The 20543-nt window shown below is 35.4% G+C and overlaps 1 protein-coding gene across 3 annotated transcripts in view; it reads left to right on the forward strand.

Annotated features, from left to right (window-relative positions):
• The first annotated feature begins 1483 nt into the window (after positions 1-1483).
• Positions 1484-20543, forward strand: part of WAC (WW domain containing adaptor with coiled-coil) — a 75661-nt gene continuing 56601 nt past the window's right edge. For all 3 annotated transcript variants that reach the window (XM_029955605.1, XM_029955606.1, XM_029955607.1), the window contains exon 1: positions 1484-1705. In XM_029955605.1, the coding sequence (XP_029811465.1) occupies positions 1567-1705 (139 nt within the window). In that variant the 5' untranslated portion in view covers positions 1484-1566. The remainder of the gene's footprint in view (positions 1706-20543) is intronic.

Consider the following 20543-nt stretch of genomic DNA (forward strand, 5'->3'; position numbering starts at 1 on the left):
GGGAAGGGAGGAACTGCTACTCGAGCGCAGGCTTCAGAAGTCGCTACAGGCCCTTCGGTGCAACAAATCTGAAACTAGCACAGCGGGTCCCCGTAAAATTTGTATTTGATTCTATAAGCGCTCTCCAACGACGTTTAGTGACTTATTTTGACAGGTGACTGGAGGAAGTTTAGGGTTGTTTTTTTTTTTTTCTTTTTTTGGGAAAAATATTCCTAGCCAAGAAGGACCTGACTCGATTATTTCAGTGTTAAGGAATCGAAGGGATGAGGGAAAAGGTGACTTCTGAGCAATATTTGTTTATTTTATTTGGGAACTAAAAGTTAACGTAATGATATTTAAATTAGGAAGATCTAGGAAGAAATGACTAATTGATTTGCACTTCTTATGTGTGTCCTAAACTATCTCTTCCTCCCCGTTTGAATGGTTTTGGCGCAAGGAATTGCCTTACTGGTGATAGTACTTTCCTCTTTGTTAGAATGAAATCCTTGGATAGTTGGATAATTCATTCTAATATAGATGGTTCTAGGTATGTAGATTCCTTTTTGTTAACTGCGGTTCAGAATACCAAGTTTTTAAAAATTATGATAGAAGTGGGCCCTGTTTTGATGGGGAAAAATCTCGAACAGCTGGTAGCTGTCAGATGACACAAGTACATACTTTGCTACTTTGTGCATTTAGTCGCTTAAAGGGCTTTCTAAGCTCATAGTTCTGTTACTGGCTAGCAGGAGTTGTTAAAGCTCAAGTTAAAAGCCCTAGGTCCCTTGAAATGTCAAATCGTTGTTCATTACTTTTGCATAGTCAAGAGATTAAACTCTTGAATCTGCTCTCCTGAAACATTTCTTATTACACATTGTGAAAGACTGGTTTATTATGGTTGTCTTAAATGTGTGTTGGAGTAAAACCAAACCATTATTCTGAGGGAATTCCATTAAGTTATGTTAGGAAATAGGAAGTCTTGACCAATATTTTTATACCTTAAAATTATTTTCCACACCTGTGAGAGTAGGTAATTTAGATCTGAAATGTTTGATTCAAAAAGTTGGAGAACCTGATGCTTTCTTTTTTTTGTAGGTGTGCAGAAACATGGTTCTCTGCTTATTTATGCCTATCACATGTAGAACACAAGATTACACTATTATAAGATCCCAGAAGATGAAACTAGTACATTAGTTTTTACTTTGGGTGAAACTCAGTAATTTGCAGAAAAACTTACTATGGAATTAAAGTACCAAGGTGTTTGATTTCTTATTATTTACAGTATTTAATAAAGTGTTTTTTGTTTTCTTTTTTAAACATGATTTGTATGAGGAACCTCATAACTCTGGGGCATTTAGGTCTTGTCTGAATAACTTAGAGGCAGAATTGAAAATAGAAATTTTAATTTTAGTGGTAAATTTTTATGAAAGTGAAATATTAATATACCAAATTTGATAAAATTGATATAATTTATTATTTAAGTTTAAAGTTTCAATTTTTTCTCTCTTTTTTTGGGGGGGTGATGTTTTACAGGCACTTAAGTATTCATCGAAGAGTCACCCCAGTAGTGGTGATCACAGACATGAAAAAATGCGAGACGCCGCAGATCCTTCACCACCAAATAAAATGTTGCGGAGATCTGATAGTCCTGAAAACAAATATAGTGACAGCACAGGTCACAGTAAGGCCAAAAATGTGCATATTCACAGAGTTAGAGAGAGGGATGGTGGTGAGTAGCTTTTTTTTTTTAACGAAACTTCCACATATATTTAATAATAGCTCTGTGTAATACAAGAGGTGGTGGTGATGTTTGCAGCTTGTGGAAATGATCGTGTGGCCATGTCACCAAATATTTTATTTCTATCAATAAATCTGTAAACAAGTCACTGTTGAAGTAAGGTGCTGATTTGAACATATTAAAATGGATACCTGGATACCAATGGCATATAATAAGAGAATGCTTTTATGAATATAACCTATCAAATGCTTTATTAATGATGAGAGAAATGCAGAACATTTTTCCAAGAAAGGAATTTTCACCTTTTCAAGTAAAGATTTCAGTTTATTTGGCTCAGTTTAAAATTCTTATTGCTGCTTCAATTTATTTTTATAAGGAGTTCAAATGTGTTTCCTACTGATGAATTATGAAATTAAAAGTTTAGTAGGATTTTTGAGATCGTTTACAGGTTTAAAAAAACGACTGTGATTATAAAATTCTTTTGGGTTTTTGTTGTAAGCATTTAAAATGTTATTTTTGGTATTCACTAGGGTGTTATTAACATAATCTCTATGCTGTGTTCATACAAATATTCAGCATTTTAAAAGTATGCCTCATTTCTTTTGTATAGTGCTGTTACCTTTCAGTTACTACTTTACCACATCTCAGGGTCTTTGTGGTAGGAGGCTAAGAAAAAGTAAAATGAATTCAATAACTTCAGATTTAATTTGCCCAGAATTTATAAAAAAACGAGATTTCATGTGTAAAGCATGTATTGAGGAACAAACCAGGTTCACTAAGGTGATAAAAACATCTGTGTTTTTTTCCCCAGGCTATATTGCCTTAATAGGTAACTTGTTTGATTGAGATGCATATATTCAACTGTGATGGTGCTTTTAGAAGCTTCTAAGGAAACTCAGTGGAGTGCCATGTGGCTTTCCGCCTCTGATTGTCAACTAGCTTTCCTTACTTTTAAAAAATATCCTGCATCTTCTGGTCCTTTTTTTTGCCTTTTAGGAAGGAGGAGTACTTCAGATATTCAGAAACATGGGTCTCCTCTGTACATAGTTACCAGGGTTGAGGAAATTAGTAATGGTCAGAAGATTGTGTTGACATGGAAGAATTTAGATGGTTATTGGATGGGAGGTGAAGATCATTCTGTTGAACATAGCTATGGTTTTGTGCTACTTACGCAGAAAACTCTATTTTTGTTTGTAATAAGCAATACCAGAAGGGTTTGATTGTTAAGTGTTAGAAGTTCTTTGATGGCAAAATTACTTAAACTGTTAATATTTTTAATTTCACGGATTTTTAAATTTTGTGTAGTTATGTATGGTTTGAGATGAGACTATTCTCAGTCACTCTTTTGGGGTGGATTTAATTTTAAACCTTAGCTCTTGGAAGGCAGGTTACTGTTTGCATTGTACTATATTTTTCAACTTTTGGTGATTGCGACAAAATAGGATTGGTACTTCGTCTCCTTATGGATAAGTATCTTGGGTTCTCTTTTAGTGATTCTGATCTGGTTTAATGTGTTCTCTATCTCTAAATCTAGCAAGAAGTCAGTTTTGGGCATTTTGAACATTTGTAGTTAACCATACCTGATAATTCCTTTATAGGTGAATTAATCCCAAGACCATTCTGCTACTTATTCAACAGACATGTGGCAACAAATTTGTGGTATTCCTGGAAGTGAGGATAAAATGTGATCCTGGACTGGAAACTTGTTTGAAAGACTGACTCTTGTCAGCTAATGGTGGTTTTAGCTGCTTCCTTTATCTAAACTCCTTCTTTTTAATTTTGATTTTATTTACTATATGAATTCCAGATACCTTTTATAGGCTTTTGGTTTTCTTTATTTGTATCTGCTTACTGATTCTTCCATTTGTGAGAAACTTTTTCATTTTTCTGATAGTCATTTGCTGAGTTAAGCCCCACTTTCTGATATGCTTTTTAGCTGTTTATCTGTCTTCTTCTGGAGACTTTTAACTAATAAAAGCTCTACTCTGAAGTTAGGAGTGCAGATTTGGTGTTCCTTCTTTCTTTTAAAGATCCGAAGTGGTCATTTTCTCATTTAATCCTTGTTTTGTTATTGAACATCGACTCCAGGTATTTTTCTTGATTGCTGATATGTGTTGGAAATGGAGTTTTTCAAAGTGTATAAGTACAAACACATGTACCCATTTAGATTTTAATTTTTAAATATATATGTATATATACACACACACACACACACACACACATAAATATATTTAAGAGAGATTGGTATTTGTTTAAAGGCAAAACCATTACCCAAAGTCAGATGCAAGTGGGTTGGATTATCTGCCCATGTGTAAGTAACAATATAAGAATAGGTTACTACATTGTTTATTGATTTAATATCAAATGTGTTTTTATTTTAGAGTTTAAAAAAAATGAGTTTAGTAAATATCTAATAATGTAAGAGCCTATGTGCTATGATTTGTAACTTGTATCTTACAGAATATGTTAAACCTATGTGGAACTTATAAAATGTGGGGTGTTGTTTTTTTTTTTTTTTTCCCAGAGATTCGACTTACCTAGCATCACAACATGTTTTTTACAGTAATTACTAGATTTCTTTTATGGCACCTTGGATTTCCTTGAAAAGTGCCAGTTCAGAAGTACAAAATGACTAAGTAATTTACCATGAAAAGTAAGAAAGCAGTTACTGAGAAGGATTGTCAGTCGGATTGTCAGTCCTAGAAATCCTTAGTTAAAATTAAGAGACTGACTGCAACATAGTAGGTACAGTTAAAAGAGTTAAATTTTATTCTGTAGGATTTATTAAAGGGAATGCAGTTTATTGTAAATAAAGGGAAGTTCTTTGAGAGTATAATTCTTTAACTTGGTGAATCAACCTATTTTTGTGTATTCTGTGATTTATTCGCAAAACAGTCTTGTTTAAAAATAACCAAAAGCAAGTGGCAGCTGACATCCAAACCTCATCCAAATGAGCGTACAGTATAGGTTGAATTTGTACTTTGATGGGATTTTAAAAGCACTTTGGTTATTAAAGTATGTTTTTCTGGAGAACTAGTTTCAAATTATTATTTTACCAAGTAACTTTAAATTTAAGAATGATGATAGTACAGATGAGTTTAGGAGCGAAAGGTGTCTTTACAAGGATTCTGGAAAGCTGTTCCACAAAACTTCAACCTCATGGGGGTTGTCCCATTTTTCACATTATCCCTCTCAGAATTAACTGTTAAGAAACTTATTATAATATATATTTGGAATACTTTTTAGAAACCTCTTTTTTGGGACAGCTCAATTGACTAAATGCAAAATACTCTTTATTGGTTTTATGATTTGTTGGACTTCATTGAATTTGCATAGCTTTTTAGTTAGCATTTAAATAGCACTCAAATATCTGAGTACAAAGTAGAGTTTACCCATAGTGGTTTAGTAATTTATTGTTCTTAAAGATTTTAAAGTTTTTAGTTGCATAGTGAAAGCTTTTATCTTGTTTTGTCATTTAGCTATATTTGGAGATATTCAGAAATGTATTTTCATCTAATTTTCAAATGAAGGATACTATAACATTTGAAGAAAGTGTTCAGTAGGGACTATGTGGGGATAAATGCTTTTACAGTTTTTAAAAAATAGTAACATTGGAAGCTATTCACGTTGGATGATAGACGGCTACTTGTGTAACATGGCTTTATGGTTATTCAGGTAACTGTTTTGAATAGGAAGGAAATATGCTTTGCATTTGTAATGCTAGAAAGTATTATAAAAATAGACAGTTTCATTCGGTCCTCATGTTGCTTTTGGGAGGTAGGATAGATAGCATCCGTATTTTACAGTTTTACAAATGAGGGAAAATGTACTTGTGTAAAGTTTAATAGTAGACTCTAGAAATTGGTCCTCTATACTCTGGTAAATTGTTTATTCTGTCAGGGATGAAACATTTAAGCATATTGAAAGCTTATTTGGTGGGTGTTAACTACAGCACAAATTAAAGTCAGTTTGCTCGTATATACCCTCTTAGTGCTTTCACCCAACATCCCCTGTGGTTACATCGTACCTAACTTAGTACATTATCAAAGCCTTGACATTGGCACAGTATATGTGTGTAGTTCTAGACTAAGTTATCAAGTCAGTGCTTTCGAAAGAGTATTAATGTGAAAGTTAGAAGCAGCCATTTTTCACAAATTAATCCCTCATATTCTGAGACTTATTTTCAAAGCAACTTGGAAAATTTCATACAGAATCTAAAGTTCACTAATATTTGGACTTAAGTCCAGTGAAAATAGGCGATAAATATTACCTACTTTTGTTGATTCATGCTTTTATAAGATAGTTATAGTAGGCAGGTATGTTTACATTGGATTTTCATAGGTCAGTTAAAGACCACAGATATCAGGTAGATTCGCAGTTTTAAGACTTTAGTATTTTTTACTTAATTTTAGAAAATATATATGCTCTAGGCATATGCATATATTTGAACACATTCATGTCATTTGCCTTAGAGTTATCACATTTTAACATTTTTGTTTTAAAGAGATGGTTTTATGTATTGTTAGTGGTATAATGGTATTTCTATTTCACAATCAAAAATTTTGGGAGTGTTCACTTTGATCTTAAAGGCCATCTTAATTGAACAAAATTTTTTTTTGTTGTGCAAGATGTATTTAAAGTTTTTGGTATAACATACTTAGGATTTTTGGTCCATAATTCACAGGGAACTTATTCTAAGTGTCTCTGTTAAGCATCTGCTTCTTGTCTTTTGTGTAGAATAGTTGTGGTCCCTGTAGTTTATCATCTTGTGAAGATGCTTGAAAGTGAAGGTAGCGACGAGCTCTGGGGCATCTTTACAGGGTCCTTTAAGTGGGACTCAGAGTCGCTAAGTGGAGCTATTCCGCTTCTGGGATTCTGTACTAAGTATTGGAGAGACTATTTGTTAATCATTTCAAAACCAGTTATTTAGATCTTGCAAATGTATCCTAAGAAGAGTCTACTTTCTGCTGCTGATAAATGTGATAATTCATAATTTTGAAAACCCTTTTACATTGTTTCTCATCTGATTGTTTAACAACTTTTTGTGAACTACGTTGTACTTTGGAATATAATTTGAAGATTGAGCTAAGGTTTCATATATTGCTAAAAGACTTGTTTTCCAGTTTCAGTAATTAAAAGTGGCCTAAATTCTTGGGTTGCATTTATAACCACTTTTCAGTACTGGAAGTACAACCATTGTACTCCTAGCTACTATCTTCTCTTACCAGGACTCTAAGCCTGCTGAATGGTGTTCTTTTTGCTTCACACAATCATTTCCCTCCACAGTCCAGGGTGGTCCACTAAAATGCTGGTCAGTTCACATTATTCTCGCTCAGAACCCTCTAGTGACTGTTAACTTACAAGCCTTACGTAAAATACTGTGTAATCTGGTGTCTGAGTGTTGCCTCAGCCTTTTCACCTACCACCCTTCCCTCTTGTTTGTGCTTCTCTGTCCATTCTGGCCTTACAGGAAGAAGTTCATTCTTATCTCAAGGGTACTGCGTGTTATGCTCCTCCTTTCTGGGATGTTCATCTTTTTGTGTGTCCTCCTGGTGCGTAGTCACCTTCAGTGATGTGCTTAAATGGCACCCTCTCCCAGAAGCCTTCCCTAGTGTTCCTGGTCATTCTGAAACAGTCATCGCCAGCACTGTTTATCCTTTGCATTGTCTTGCTCCTTGTACTTAACATGGCCTGATGTTTTTTACTTACAGTCATTCTGCTATAACATGACACGTTCCTGAAAGTCCTCATACTATGCAAAATAGCACCACAGGACTTAATGGGGAAAATATGGTTAGGGGCACATTAAAAAGATAGAAACCTAACAAATCATAGCATAACATTAAATGGTTAAGGAGTACATTAATAGTGCAGTATATATGGTACTTTACCTTGACAAAGACCTGGAATTAGCTTGTGGAAGAGGACATCTTTTGAAAGGGTTGCAGACTGTGAATTATTATGAAGGGATGGGAGGAGGGTTATTGGAAATAACCCTCTCAAAGTTGTAACAAATTGTGGACGATAAGACTCCTCACTCCCAGGCTGAACTGAGGTAGCCCACAGATCCGTTGGTGTGTGTGGTTTGTGAATTCCTTTGTAGCCTGGTTCACCTGGGTGCAGTTAGTGTTTTTCACAGGTGAGACTGCTTAGAAATGGGATATTTGTTATGATCAAATGATTTCCTGATTTATCAATAGTGTGGGGACAAATTTGTGTTTTTGAAACAAGTGTCTTAATAGCAGAACTAACTGTATTTTAGTTTAGTTTTGCTTGTTTTCTGTGGAATATACTCCAGAACAGAGAGTAATGTGTTTTGTTAACTTGTATTCCTGTTGCTTAGAACAGTGCCTGACACCTTACAGCATTTCAGTAAATAGGTAGATAGAATAATATTGGAATTGTTGTTATAATTTAAGGGAAATGAAATTCCAGTTTTCTGAACAGTGCTTCTCAAACTTGAATGTGTATAGTAATCTTGGGATCTTGCTAAAATGCATATTCTAGCTAAGCAGTTCATATTTTTCATGTGCCTGATTATTGAAATACCATGTAAAATTAAAGTGTAAGGGTCCCAACGATCAGTCTTTTTAGAAGATCCCACATGGTGCCCCTGTTGCTGGCTGTGCGTGAGTAATGAGTCTAGAGCAGCACTGTCAAGTGGAAAAAGATTGTGAGCCACAAATGCAAATCCTATGTATCGTTTTCTAGTAGTCATATTGAAGTAAAATAAAGTACAATTAATTTTAGTATATTTTATAACCTAATTTGTCCAGAATATTATCATTTCAAAATGTACTTGATATTTTAAACAATTAAAAAATCTTTACATTCCTATTTTTGTGTGAAACCTTTGAAATCCAGTATTTTACACTTGTAGCACATTTCAATTTGGACTAGCCACATTTCACGTGCTTACTTGCCACATATGATTAGTGACAATTTTTCTGTTAGGACACATCTGTGATAGAAGAATTAGGAAATGCAGAGAATGGGAGAAAATAAAATTGCCTGAAATACTGTCACTTGGAGTTAATCAGTTTTCACAGTACACAGTCTTACGTCCTAAAATATCAGAAGGATTCCACAAATAGCTTTTCCAGAAATTGCATTAAAATGGTTTCGTATTCCATATTCTGTTATGCCGTTTTTGGGGGCTTGTATTTAAGATTTGTGTAGTGGATTCAGTGGACACTTGGTGTTGAGAGTATCCATTTCAGAGGACTGATTAGGAATACTTTTTAGTTCTCAGAGAATATTAGTACTTATCTTTTATCCTTACCTAATAGATTGAAGTCTTCTTTCAGTTAGATTAGTGTTTAAGCCTAGGCTCTGTCTTACAGGTGTAGCTAGGTGATGTTAGGCACACTACATAATCTGAGTTTTTGTGTCCATTCGTCTAGGATTGTGGTAGCAATTATGTGTCTAAAACACTTTAAAGCAGTTAGGTGAGTGCCTGGACCGTGATAGCCTAAAGTATTAGGTTTACTCTTACTCCTGTCACCAAGTGCAAATCAGCAGCTGTAGATCTCGAGCTACTTCTTTCTTAAGAGCTGGGAAGGAAAATACTGGGTATTTTAGTTGCCAGGTCAAGAACCTGGCAAGTAGCTACATTGAGGGGCTCCAGGGCAATTCTAACTTGGTACCTGTTTGTACCTAGGACTTTGCAGTTTAAGATTTTTAGGACAGATGGAAGGATAATTTCCCCTAGATTCAGCTGCCTCTTGGAATCACCTGAGAAAATTAAAGCTACAAGTTTCTTTACTGCCTCTGATTACATCAATTACTTTTGAATTGTGTGATAGTATACCAGAAAACATGACATATGTTGACCTTTTCTGAAAGCTTCTGACCTGTTCTATATGAATAGAACTAGTTGTTTCTGGTGGCCAAAAGCAGTACTAGCAAAATGTTATTTTGGAATATTTTGGCTCATATGAGGGAGGAGGATCATGGTAAAGTTTCTGCGCGGTAGCCTTTTCTGTGGTGGTTTAGTCCAGTTTCTCTTATTCTATGTTTTTGGTTCCTTATCAAGGTTTTAAAGCATTTGTATATAATACTGTATGCATAAATATCTGAGTTTCATTTATCATGATGCATTTAATTCATAAAACATTTAAGTTGTAAAAAATGTTAAAGTCATAAAGCAGAACTATACTTGTAAAATTGTAGACATTATAGACCAGCTTTAGTTCTATATTTTTGTGTAATGATAATTCCTTTTTTATATAACTGCTAAATGTCAATGTAGATTATTTTGGAAAAATTGGGGAAAAGTGCTGAGCCCCTCAGAATCTCCCCTTTGATTTGGGCCAGTTTTATTACCTTGACAAGGAGTGGGTGAGTCCCTGACATCAACTCCTAATTTAGGGATGTTCTTAATTTCTTGGGAAGAACAGGTTTCAAAATACAGTAGTCATTTTAGTATTTCTGTGTTTAAACTATTACTTTCAGTGCAGACACGGAGTTGGAAAACTTTACTGTTTAGTGTATTAGTTGATTTTCATTTTCATTGTAAAATAGTTCATTGAAAGACTTAAGTATGGTCCATCTAGAGCAGGAGATCTACTGGGAGCTGTTACTCCTGTTTAAAACTTTGTATTCACTGCTTTGTTCCCCCCATACCCTTGCACATTGGCACATTATACATTTAGAATTTGAAGTTGTCCTTTGCTGATTTTGGGGCACATTTGCTAAGTTTTTATTATATAAAACTATATGTTACTAGCATTGCTTGTTGTACTGTAGATTTGAGGAATTAGGATTTTGATTGAGATATTGGGAGTAGAATTTAAAGAGAATTGCAGTTGATATGAACACTTTCGCATCAGAATGGTTGGAAATGGTAAAGAACAGTTCAAACTTGAACTTGATACACTTGGAGAACCCAAGAAACAACTATTCCTATTCATGGGAGTGGGGCCTAGAAAGTTAATTTTTGGACATGTTCTTTTATTGGGTTCCTTCTATTGCTTTTATGATCTTTTTTGGAATTTTACTGATATGGGAAACATCAAAATTGTAGTCATGTGGACACGTCTCATTTCTCCATTGATAGTGTACAATGGATTGAGTTAAAATAATCTTATATTTTCTAATTTATTTTTTAAATGTTTATTTTGACAGAGCTTGTGTGCATGAGTTGGGGAGGGGCAGAGCGAGAGAGCAAGACTTCTAAGTAGTACAGAGCCTGATGCTTGCCTTGGACTCATGTCCATGAGATCATAACTGGAGCTGAGATCAAGAGTTGGTGTTTAACTGACAGCCACCCAGGTCCCCCTACATTTTTTCTTTTAAAAAAATTTTTTTTAAACATTTTAATTTATTTTTGAGAGACAGAGCATGAGTAGAGGGCAGAGAGAGAGAGAGGGAGACACAGAATCCAAACAAAGCAGGCTCCAAGCAGTCAGCCCAGAGCCTGATGCGGGGCTTGAACTCATGAACCGTGAGATGACCTGAGCCGAAGTTGGCTGCTTAACCAATGTAGCCACCCAGGCACCCCACATTTTCTATTTTAAAACAGGTTTACTTAATTTTTTATAAAATAAGGACTGTATCCAAAGAGAAAACAGTTACAACAAGGAAAAGCCTGTTCAAGGTAGCCATTGTATGTAGTTCCTGCTAATTGTATGTTCTATTTCTTCATTAAAATTAGAGTAGCAGTGTTGATGACATGTACATTTCTGGTGCTTCCCCTCATAGTAGTTTTATTTTAGGTTAATTTATACAGTGTTGCTATTTCTGTAGGTAAAAAAGAGAATCCTCAATTTCATATGGTTCCACCTAAGTTATTATAGATGTATATAGCATATTTTACTGCTTATTAGGGCAGTCCTCAGGTTTTTCAAAACCATCTAGGATATACTTAAAATATATTTTCCTGCCTGGATAATCTTTTTTGTTTGTTTTTATTTTTTAATTTTATGTTTATTGCCAAAGATGGGCATTCAAATAATGTTCATTGTGTTGATGGGGCACCTGGGTAGCTCAGTTTGTTAAGCATCTGACTCTTGATTTTGGCTCAGATCATGATCTCACAGTTATGAGATCAAGCCCTGCATCCACATGGAGCCTGCTTGGGATTCTCTCTCCCTCTCTCCTCTGCCCTTTTCCGATGTCTGTCTGTCTCTCTCTCTCTCTCAAAATAAATGAACTTAAAAAAACAAAAAATAAGCTTTTATTGACCATGAACATCCTTGTTCCTGACTTTAATGGACATACTTCTATAGATTCACCTCTAAGAGCGCTGCTGTTAGGTTTTTTGGGGAGATATTTTACTAAATAAGACAGTTTCCTTTTCCTAGTTTGCCAAAGTAATTATCAGGAACGGATCTTGAATCTCCTGCTTTTCTGCAGCTGTTAAGAGATGATCTTAATGGTTTTTTTTCTTCAGTTCATTAATATAATAAACTATAGTAAGTTTAAGTCTTAATGTTTAAGCACCTTTTCTTGATCATAGTCTTCATGATTTTGATGTTAGTGGTTTTTTTGTTTTTTGTTTTTTAAATGTTTATTTTTTTTATTTAAAAAATTTTTTTTAATGTCTTTTATTTTTGAGAGACAGAGACGGCGCGAGCAGGGGAGGGTCAGAGAGAGAGGGAGACACAGAATCTGAAGCAGGCTCCAGCTCTGAGCTAGCTGTCGGCACAGAGCCTGACATGGGGCTCGAACCCACGAACCGTGAGATCATGACCTGAGCCAAAGCCGGCCACTTAACCGACTGAGCCACCCAGGCGCCCCTAAATGTTTATTTTTGAGAGAGAGCATGAGCAGGTGAGGGGCAGAGAGAGGGAGACAAAGAATCTGAAGCAGGGGCTCCAGGCTGTCAGCACAGAGTCCAACATGGGGCTCAAACTCATGAACCATGAGATCATGACCTGAGCAGAAGTTGGATACTTAACCAGCTGAGCCATCCAGGCGCGCCCTGATGTTCTAGTTTTAATTTTATTTCTTAATTTTGAATCTCATTTCTTTATGTCCAGAAATGAGAAGCAGTGTTTGAAATAGGTGAGAAATATTTTTTTTGTGTCCTGAAGCAGCTTAGATAATAAGCGGAATTAACTGTTTATGAAAGCTGCAATTGAATTCTGCTATAAAACTCTGCTCTTACAAAACAAAAACAAAAACAGACTCTGCTCTTAATGCCTTAGTGAGTGGTAGAACTTTGGTTCATCTCACATTTTTTGTGTGGTCATTGATTTCCTTTTTACCTCCTGCCTTTAATATTTTATTAGAAAATGTATTACAAAGTTTAAAATTTGTATCTAACAGCAGTTTCTTTTTTTTTTTTTAATATGTATTTTTCTATACTTTTTAAGAATCAGACTTAACCAGAGACTCATTTCTTGTATTGGTATTTTTAAACAAGCTTCAGAGAAAGAACTCTGTTTTCGGTTTTTTATTTCAGATTTTGTGGATTCTTCTTTGGCCTTAATTTCTTCAGTTGAATCAGTTGAATAGTTTATTTTGAATGTTTTGTTTATTGAAAACGTTTACTTGTAAATTTTCTTTTTTTATTTATTTTTGAGAGGCAGAGAGAGGCAGCGTGAGCAGGGGAGGGTCAGAGAGAGAGGGAGATACAGAATCTAAAGCAGGCTCCAGGATCTGAGCTAGCTGTCAGCACAGAGCTTGACACCGCGCTCGAACCCACGATCTGTGAGATCATGACCTGAGCCGAAGCTGGACGCTTAACCGACTGAGCCACCCAGGTGCCCCTACTTGTAAATTTCCTAAACCTGACTACTTCATACTGTATAGTTCATACTGCATAGGTTTTGATGCAAAGTTAGAGAGTGATTGCATCTTTACTCAAGTCTAGATGTGATTCTAGTTTTTTTTTTTTCCTCTCTTTTTTAGCCCAACAATATTTGGAAGTGTGTTTTAAAAATGTTTAATGCTGGGGCACCTGGATGAGTTGGTTGAGTTTTTGGCTCAGGCCATGATCCTGGAGTTGTGGGATGGAGCCCTGTGTCCTGCTCTGTGCTGAGTATGGAGCCTGCTTGAGATTCTCCCTCTCCCTGACTCTCCCTTGGCTCCTCTCCTGAGTGCATGGTCTCTCTTTCTCTCTCAAACAAACAAAAAACGTTCAGTGCATTTTGTAAACCGGTATTTTAAAAATTACTTATTTAACTTTCTGTTTAATTCTGATTTTTTTGGCCTGTTGGAATTATTTTTCCCTTACCTCAGGATCGTTATTTTTTTTGTGTGGATGTTTGAAAATAATACATTTCTTTTTGGTACAGAGAACTGTCATATCAAGTTCTTTAATTATGTAACACATAACTACGTAATAGCAATCTTTTGTAATTTTAATTTTGATCTGTTTTCTGACAGGTGAGAAAGTTTTCGATTATGATAATTGATTTCATTTTTCATTTTTTAAGAACTTTTTTGCCTTGCGTGTTCTATACTTATGTTTGTATGGAAATTTATAAATGATACTTTCTATGAGTGGTAATCTGAAGCTTTGCATGTCTACATTTCATCCTTTCACAAGAAGAATGATATTTTGGCTCAATTAAAAAATACAAATCCTTTTTTTCCTTTCCCGAAGATACTTCTAAATTGGTGATTACCATTTGTTGTTGCAGATGAGAAGTCTGATCTCAAACCTGGTTCTTATCAATAGGTAGTTCCCCATTATGATGTGTGTCTTTTACTTTAATTCTTCTACCCCCCAGCTTGGGAGCCTTTTCTTTATCTTAAGATGTAAAACTTCACCAGTCTCATAAGTGGGGTCTTTTTCATACTTTTGCTTATGACTATTTTAGTCTAAAGAGAGCCCTTAGAGTTGTTCCTTACTCCTCCTGCTACCCTTCCCCTCTTTTTAAAATTGTTTCTGACTCTTCACCTTTTGCAATTCTTGGTAGATGTTTTTTGGTTATATTCTACTTATTTTTTTTCCTGGCAAACAATAGATATTTGGATTTTTTTCATTTAATGTTTATTTTTATTTTTGAGAGAATGAGTGGGGCAGGAGCAGAGAGAGAGAGGGAGACACAGAGTCAGAAGCAGGCTCCAGGCTCCAGCACAGATCCTGACACAGCGCTCGAACTCACAAACTGCAAGTTCATGACCTGGGCCAAAGTTGAACACTTAACCTACTAAGCCACCCAGGTATCCCAATATTTGAATACCTTTTGAGTGAGAATACATCATACTCCCTTGGTGTATTTCTTTCAACACACTAATTATATTTAAAGAGGTGTTCATGTCATACACCTATTGGAAGTTTTATTCTAATTTTTTTTTTTTTTAGAGCTTTTAATTTTATGAATCTGACTCAATAGAAATACTCTGGGAGTTTAAATTATATTTTAGTTTTTTTTGTCAAACATTTCCTTACAGGTTTTTCTGTTTTAATGCATCTCTTCTACATTGTTGGGTTTCACAGATGTTTTTTGTTTTTTAATTTTTTTTAATGTTTATTCTTGAGAGAGACAGAGACACAGAGAGACAGAGTGTGAGAGGGGGAGGTACAGAGAGAGGAGGAGACACAGAATCTGAAGTTGGCTCCACGCTCTGAGCTGTCAGCACAGAGCCTGAAGTGGGGCTTGAACTCACAAACTCATGACCTGAGCTGAAGTCGGGTGCTTAACTGACTGAGCCACCCAGGCGCCCTGGATTCCACGGTTGTTTTTCTGTTCATAGTTGCTCACATTTGGGAATGAGAGTCTGGGTTAGCCACTGTCCAATAGAATGTTTGTGTGGTTGAAATGTTTGATGTTTGAGCATCCATAGTAAGGTAGCCACTAGCCTCATGCTCGATGAGCATTTGTAATGTGGCTAGTGCAACTGTGAACTTTTAATGTTTCTTAATTTAATTTAGCCCATTGGCCTTTTGCTGCCTCTCTCATCACTTGAGATTTTTGTTTGTTTGTTTCTTTTGGTGGGAGTGGGGGGAGTGGTTGGTGCTTATGATTTCTTGGTTAACAAGTCTACCAAAATCCTTTCAGTCCATATGTTTTTTGAAGGTTTCTCCTTATATATACACATATAGATGTGTATATATATATATATATATATATATATGTATAAATTTTTTTTTATTATGTTGGTTTTCCTTTCTGTGTTGCTGTTTTTGTCTCATTGCCTGCACTGAACAGTTAGTATTCCTTGACATGTTTTGTCCTTGCTGCTGCTTATTCTGTAAATCCTACCCTTTGGTTTCCAGGCCCACATGTCTTTTTTGCTTATTAGGAATGTTTCAGTATGGTGTTCTATAGTTACTTTCCTAAAATCGTTCCTAAATTGATTATTTCCTGGTTAATGCTTAGAAAGGCATCCTTGATTTCCTATTCTTTTCTCCTGTTTTTAGAGTGAAATTCTAGACCTCATTGTCTTTTTAAGTATCCTTTTAACAGGTCTTTGTCTCATTCCTGTGCATTGCTATCTGAGTAATAATTGTAGACTATAAATTTAAACATATTCCCTTCATTAACCCTTAAAGTCTTCATTAATATTTTATTGACAATACTGTTGCCTACATACATGACTTTTCTCCTTTCTCATGTATTTATCTGGGAAATCTTCCTGTCTGGTGTACATAGGGGCACTGAAATGAAAAGGAAACAGATGTGCTCATGCCAGAAATCTAGCTAGCATCTCATAGTAGATGTTTTGCTTATAAATATAGCTTGAAAATTTGAAAAATTTAAAATCTGAGTCATTCTTGCCAAGAGTCCAAGCCCCCTTTCTATACCACAGACATGTAAATCTTTTTACCCAGTCCTAGAACATCAAATGCTATTGTTGTTCTGTATATTTTCATAGCCAATATTGTCCTGTCTCCTACCTCATTTTTTTTCTTTTGGCAAATTCTGACTCTTTCAAGATCCCAGCTCTTTATTGTATGGAGACTTCCTTGAACCTTTTTATGTTACAGTTTTTTAAATTTAATTATTTGCATATGTGGTTTGCCTGCTATACTGTAAGCTCCTAGAAGGCAGAGACTGTTTTAATTTTTATTGTATCAAGGTGTGGCATATAAATGAGGGTGCTTAGTAATGTTAAATTAATGTCTTACATTCCATTTGACATGTCTTATCTATGTGATAGTAATCTTCAGAGAGTTAACTGGTTTCAAGTGAAAGTTAATTTTCCAGGTGCAGTTGAGTGAAATAGTAAGAAGTTACTATTTTTGAATTCCTAAAGCCATTGAACTTCTTGTATTATTCATGAAGGAAGCATACATATAGTTTATTCAGATCTTCAGGAAAATATATAAAGTTTTAGTTGTAAATTTAAAAACACATTGTAACTGGTGTGCTAATTCCATCACAATATTACCAGACCCTTAAGTAGCCCTGATTTTTAGACTGAGATCAGTAGCTTTATTATAATAGTATAAATATATATGTGATTAGAATAAAGTGACATTTTAAGGCATTTTTAAAGGTTTTTTTTTAACTTTTTTTAAAGTTTAATTATTTTAAGAGAGAGAGCGTGCATGTGTGCAAGTAAGCAGGGAGAGTCAGGGAGTGAGGGGGAGAGAGAATCCCAAGCAGGTTGGGATTGCTGTGCTGTCAGCACAGAGCCTGCTGAAGGGCTCAATCTCATGAACCATGACCTGAGCTGGAATCAGAGGAGTCACTCACGTGCCCCAGTTTGTTTGTTTATTTTGAAAGAGGGAGAAGGAGAGAGAATCCCAAGCAGGCTCCTTGCTCTCAGCACAGAGCCCAGTGCAGGGATCGAATCCATGAACTGTGAGATTATGATCTGAGCCAAAATCGTGAGGCAGATGCTTAACCTACTGAGCCACCAAGGTGCCCTGACATTTTAAATTCTACGGAGTTTTTACTAATTTTTTAACTGTTCTTTTTCTAAAACATTGTGTCTCAGATCCTCTTAAGTTCATACCCCATCAGAGAGTTTTACTTTTTGTAATATATTAGGCAGACTATTGGGTGGGGTTTTTTTTTTTTTTTTTGGTTAGTCTCTTTTCCAAATATAACCCTATATTTGAATATTCAGTTTTTCAAGGTTTATGGAGATTAAGACTGTCCCTAGAAATTCATATGTGATGCTCTATTTCTCAAGGTCAAACCCTTGAGAATTACTGCTCTAATTATTTTTAATTAGTGATTCATTGTTTTGTGATTTTATTCCTAAAATGACTAAAATATTAACTGAAGATCATTTTGAATCGGGGGAAAAAAGAGAGTGCAGGTATAACATGGCATACTTTAGCTCATGAATTTGTCTTTTGACCATAAAACTATGACTTTTAAAAAGGAAACTCTTTGAAAGAATATAAGCTATTCCAGTCCTGCAGTGGCTCAGTTGAAATATTTTGGGGTTGACTTCACATTTTCTTGAAAATCCAAGAGCTTAATTCTCTTTAAGAACTCATTTTGGTTTTGATATGAAACATTAGCCAGTGTTCCTTCTGCCATATTTACCAGTATTTTAGTTGAATATTCACTGTTTTAAACCTGTCTCCAGTGATTAAAGAATTAGCTTAAGATCTTTGAGTGAATATATGGTAGGCTCTGAAATGGCTTCTCAAAGAGGAGTAATAAATATTTTGAGAAGTGACATTGGAGAGTCTTACGGTGAATACTTTGAGGATTCTTTTTTTTGTATGTGAGTATTCTGATTTTTTTTTTTTTAATCACGTCCCTCTTGTCCCTTTCCAGTTTTTTCTTTGTGTTTATTCTTAAGCATATGTGTGGTTTTTAAAAGCTGTCTTGCTTTGAGGGGTGCCTGGGTGGCTCAGTTGTTTAGGTGTCCAACTTTGGCTCAGGTCATGCGTGATCTCATGGTTTATGAGTTCAAGCCCCATGTTGGGGTCTGTGCTGACATCTCGGAACCTGGAGTCTGCTTCAGATTCTGTCTTTCTCTCTCTGTCTGCCCCTCCCCTGCTCATGCTTTCGCTCTCTTTCAAAAATAAACATTAAAAAAATTAAAATTATTTTTGCTTTGAAAAACACTAATTTCATAAGGATTTTTCCTCTAGGCTCAGAATTGATCAAATTAAGTGAAGAAAAAGTCCATTTGTTGGGCAGAGTGCTTAAGTTTTGGTTTGTTAGCCCCCCCCTTTTTTGTAAACTTATTGTATTGCTTTCATTATCACTAAGATTAGCATCAATGCAGGAAGGCAGGGAAGCATATAGAGAACTTGCATTATGTGCAGTGGTATTTCAGAAGACCTTTATTAGTTGGCCTCTGAATATACATGTCAAAAGGGTTAAGGAACTACCAAATAAAATTTACAGTGTAAAAAAAGTTGTTGAATCACAGAGCCAGAACTCTATTGCCTGGATTCTAATTGTAAAAAAAAGTTTCTTTTAGGGGCACATGTGTGGTTCAGTTGGCTAAGACTTTGGCTCAGGTCACTATCTCGTGGTTTGTGAGTTTGAACCCTGCATAGGGGCTCTGTGCTGACAACTCAGAGCCTGGAACCTGTTTCTATTCTTTGTCTCTCTCTCAAAAATAAACAAACATTAAAAAAACTTTTAAAAGAAAAGTTCTCCTTGGGGTTTGGATATAACATATCTTTCAGGATGCTATGCTGCTAGAGATCATTGTTAATTTGATAATAAGCATTAAGGTGGAAACATATAAAGTGGAAAGAGTACTAGTCTTGAGATATGGGTTGTAGTTTTGTTTTTGTTTTTTTATATTGGTTATTAGCTTTTTAACCATGGGCAAATTATGTTTATAACTTGGCTACTGCTTTTTTTTTTTCTTTCCCTTTTTATAACAAGGTTGGATTGACAGTCTCCAGGGTCCTTTGCAAATAAGTGGTTTGAGATGTGTACATAAGAACCTTCCGATTTTTGTTTTTTATTTTATGTTTATTTTGAGAGAGAGCTTACACATGCACACAAACGCACGGGGGGGGATGGGGGGAGAGAGAGAGAGAGAGAGAGAGAGAGAGAAAAGAAGCATGAGATTATGACCTGAGCTGAAGTCAGGCACTTAACTGACTGAGCTACCCAGGTGCCCTAATTTATGTTTTTTGGTATTTGCTGTGTGTCCTGCCATTCCATGGTAACTACAACACTCTTCCTGTGAAGAATTTTACTATTCCATAGAGAAAGGTAGAACAGCATGATAGTTTTCTTTGCATTTATTAAGAGTAATTTTTTTAAATGTTTTATTTAATTTTGAGTGAGAAAGAGTGCCAGCGGGGGAGGGGCAGAGAGCGAAGGAGACACAGGATCTGAAGCAGGCTCCGGGCTCTGAGGTGTCGGCACAGAGCCTGTTGTGGGGCTCAAACTTGTGAACCATGAGATTATGACCTCAGCCGATGTTGGATGCTTAACCAACGGAGCCACTCAGGTACCCCTGCATTTACTAAATTTAAATTGAGAAACAAGGTTGACATTTTTGAAGATTACTATAAACAGAAGTCCTAAAGTTTTTACTGTATATACTATTTATAATGTAGAAATCAGATTTTGTTTATATAAAAAGTGTAGTTTTTAACCTTGTCAGTATAAGCTTCTAGTTTATTTAAAGTTTTATTTGCCCACCAAATACAGAATTCATTTTTTGTTCTAAGTGAGGATATACTCATTTTGACTTTCCATAGTATTAAACATTTTAAACGTAATCTACTGGTCAAAATCAGTTCTTGTGGGTAATGCTAATTGCATATCTAGAAGTTCTTTTGTAGTCTTTGTATTTTAGATGTGGAGCCTTTTCTGGTTTTTACTTAATAAGTGAGATACAGTATTGTAAAACAGAAGCATTATATAGTTACACAGTGCCATTTAACATTGTGGGAAGAGTCCTTAAAGTCTGTAAGTGATGTGCCTCTGAGTGGCTCAGTTGGTCAAGTGTCTGACTCTTGGTATGATATCAGCTCAGGTCTTTGATCTCA

The sequence above is a fragment of the Suricata suricatta genome, chromosome 10 (assembly GCF_006229205.1).
Source record: "Suricata suricatta isolate VVHF042 chromosome 10, meerkat_22Aug2017_6uvM2_HiC, whole genome shotgun sequence".
Lineage (NCBI taxonomy): Eukaryota > Metazoa > Chordata > Mammalia > Carnivora > Herpestidae > Suricata > Suricata suricatta.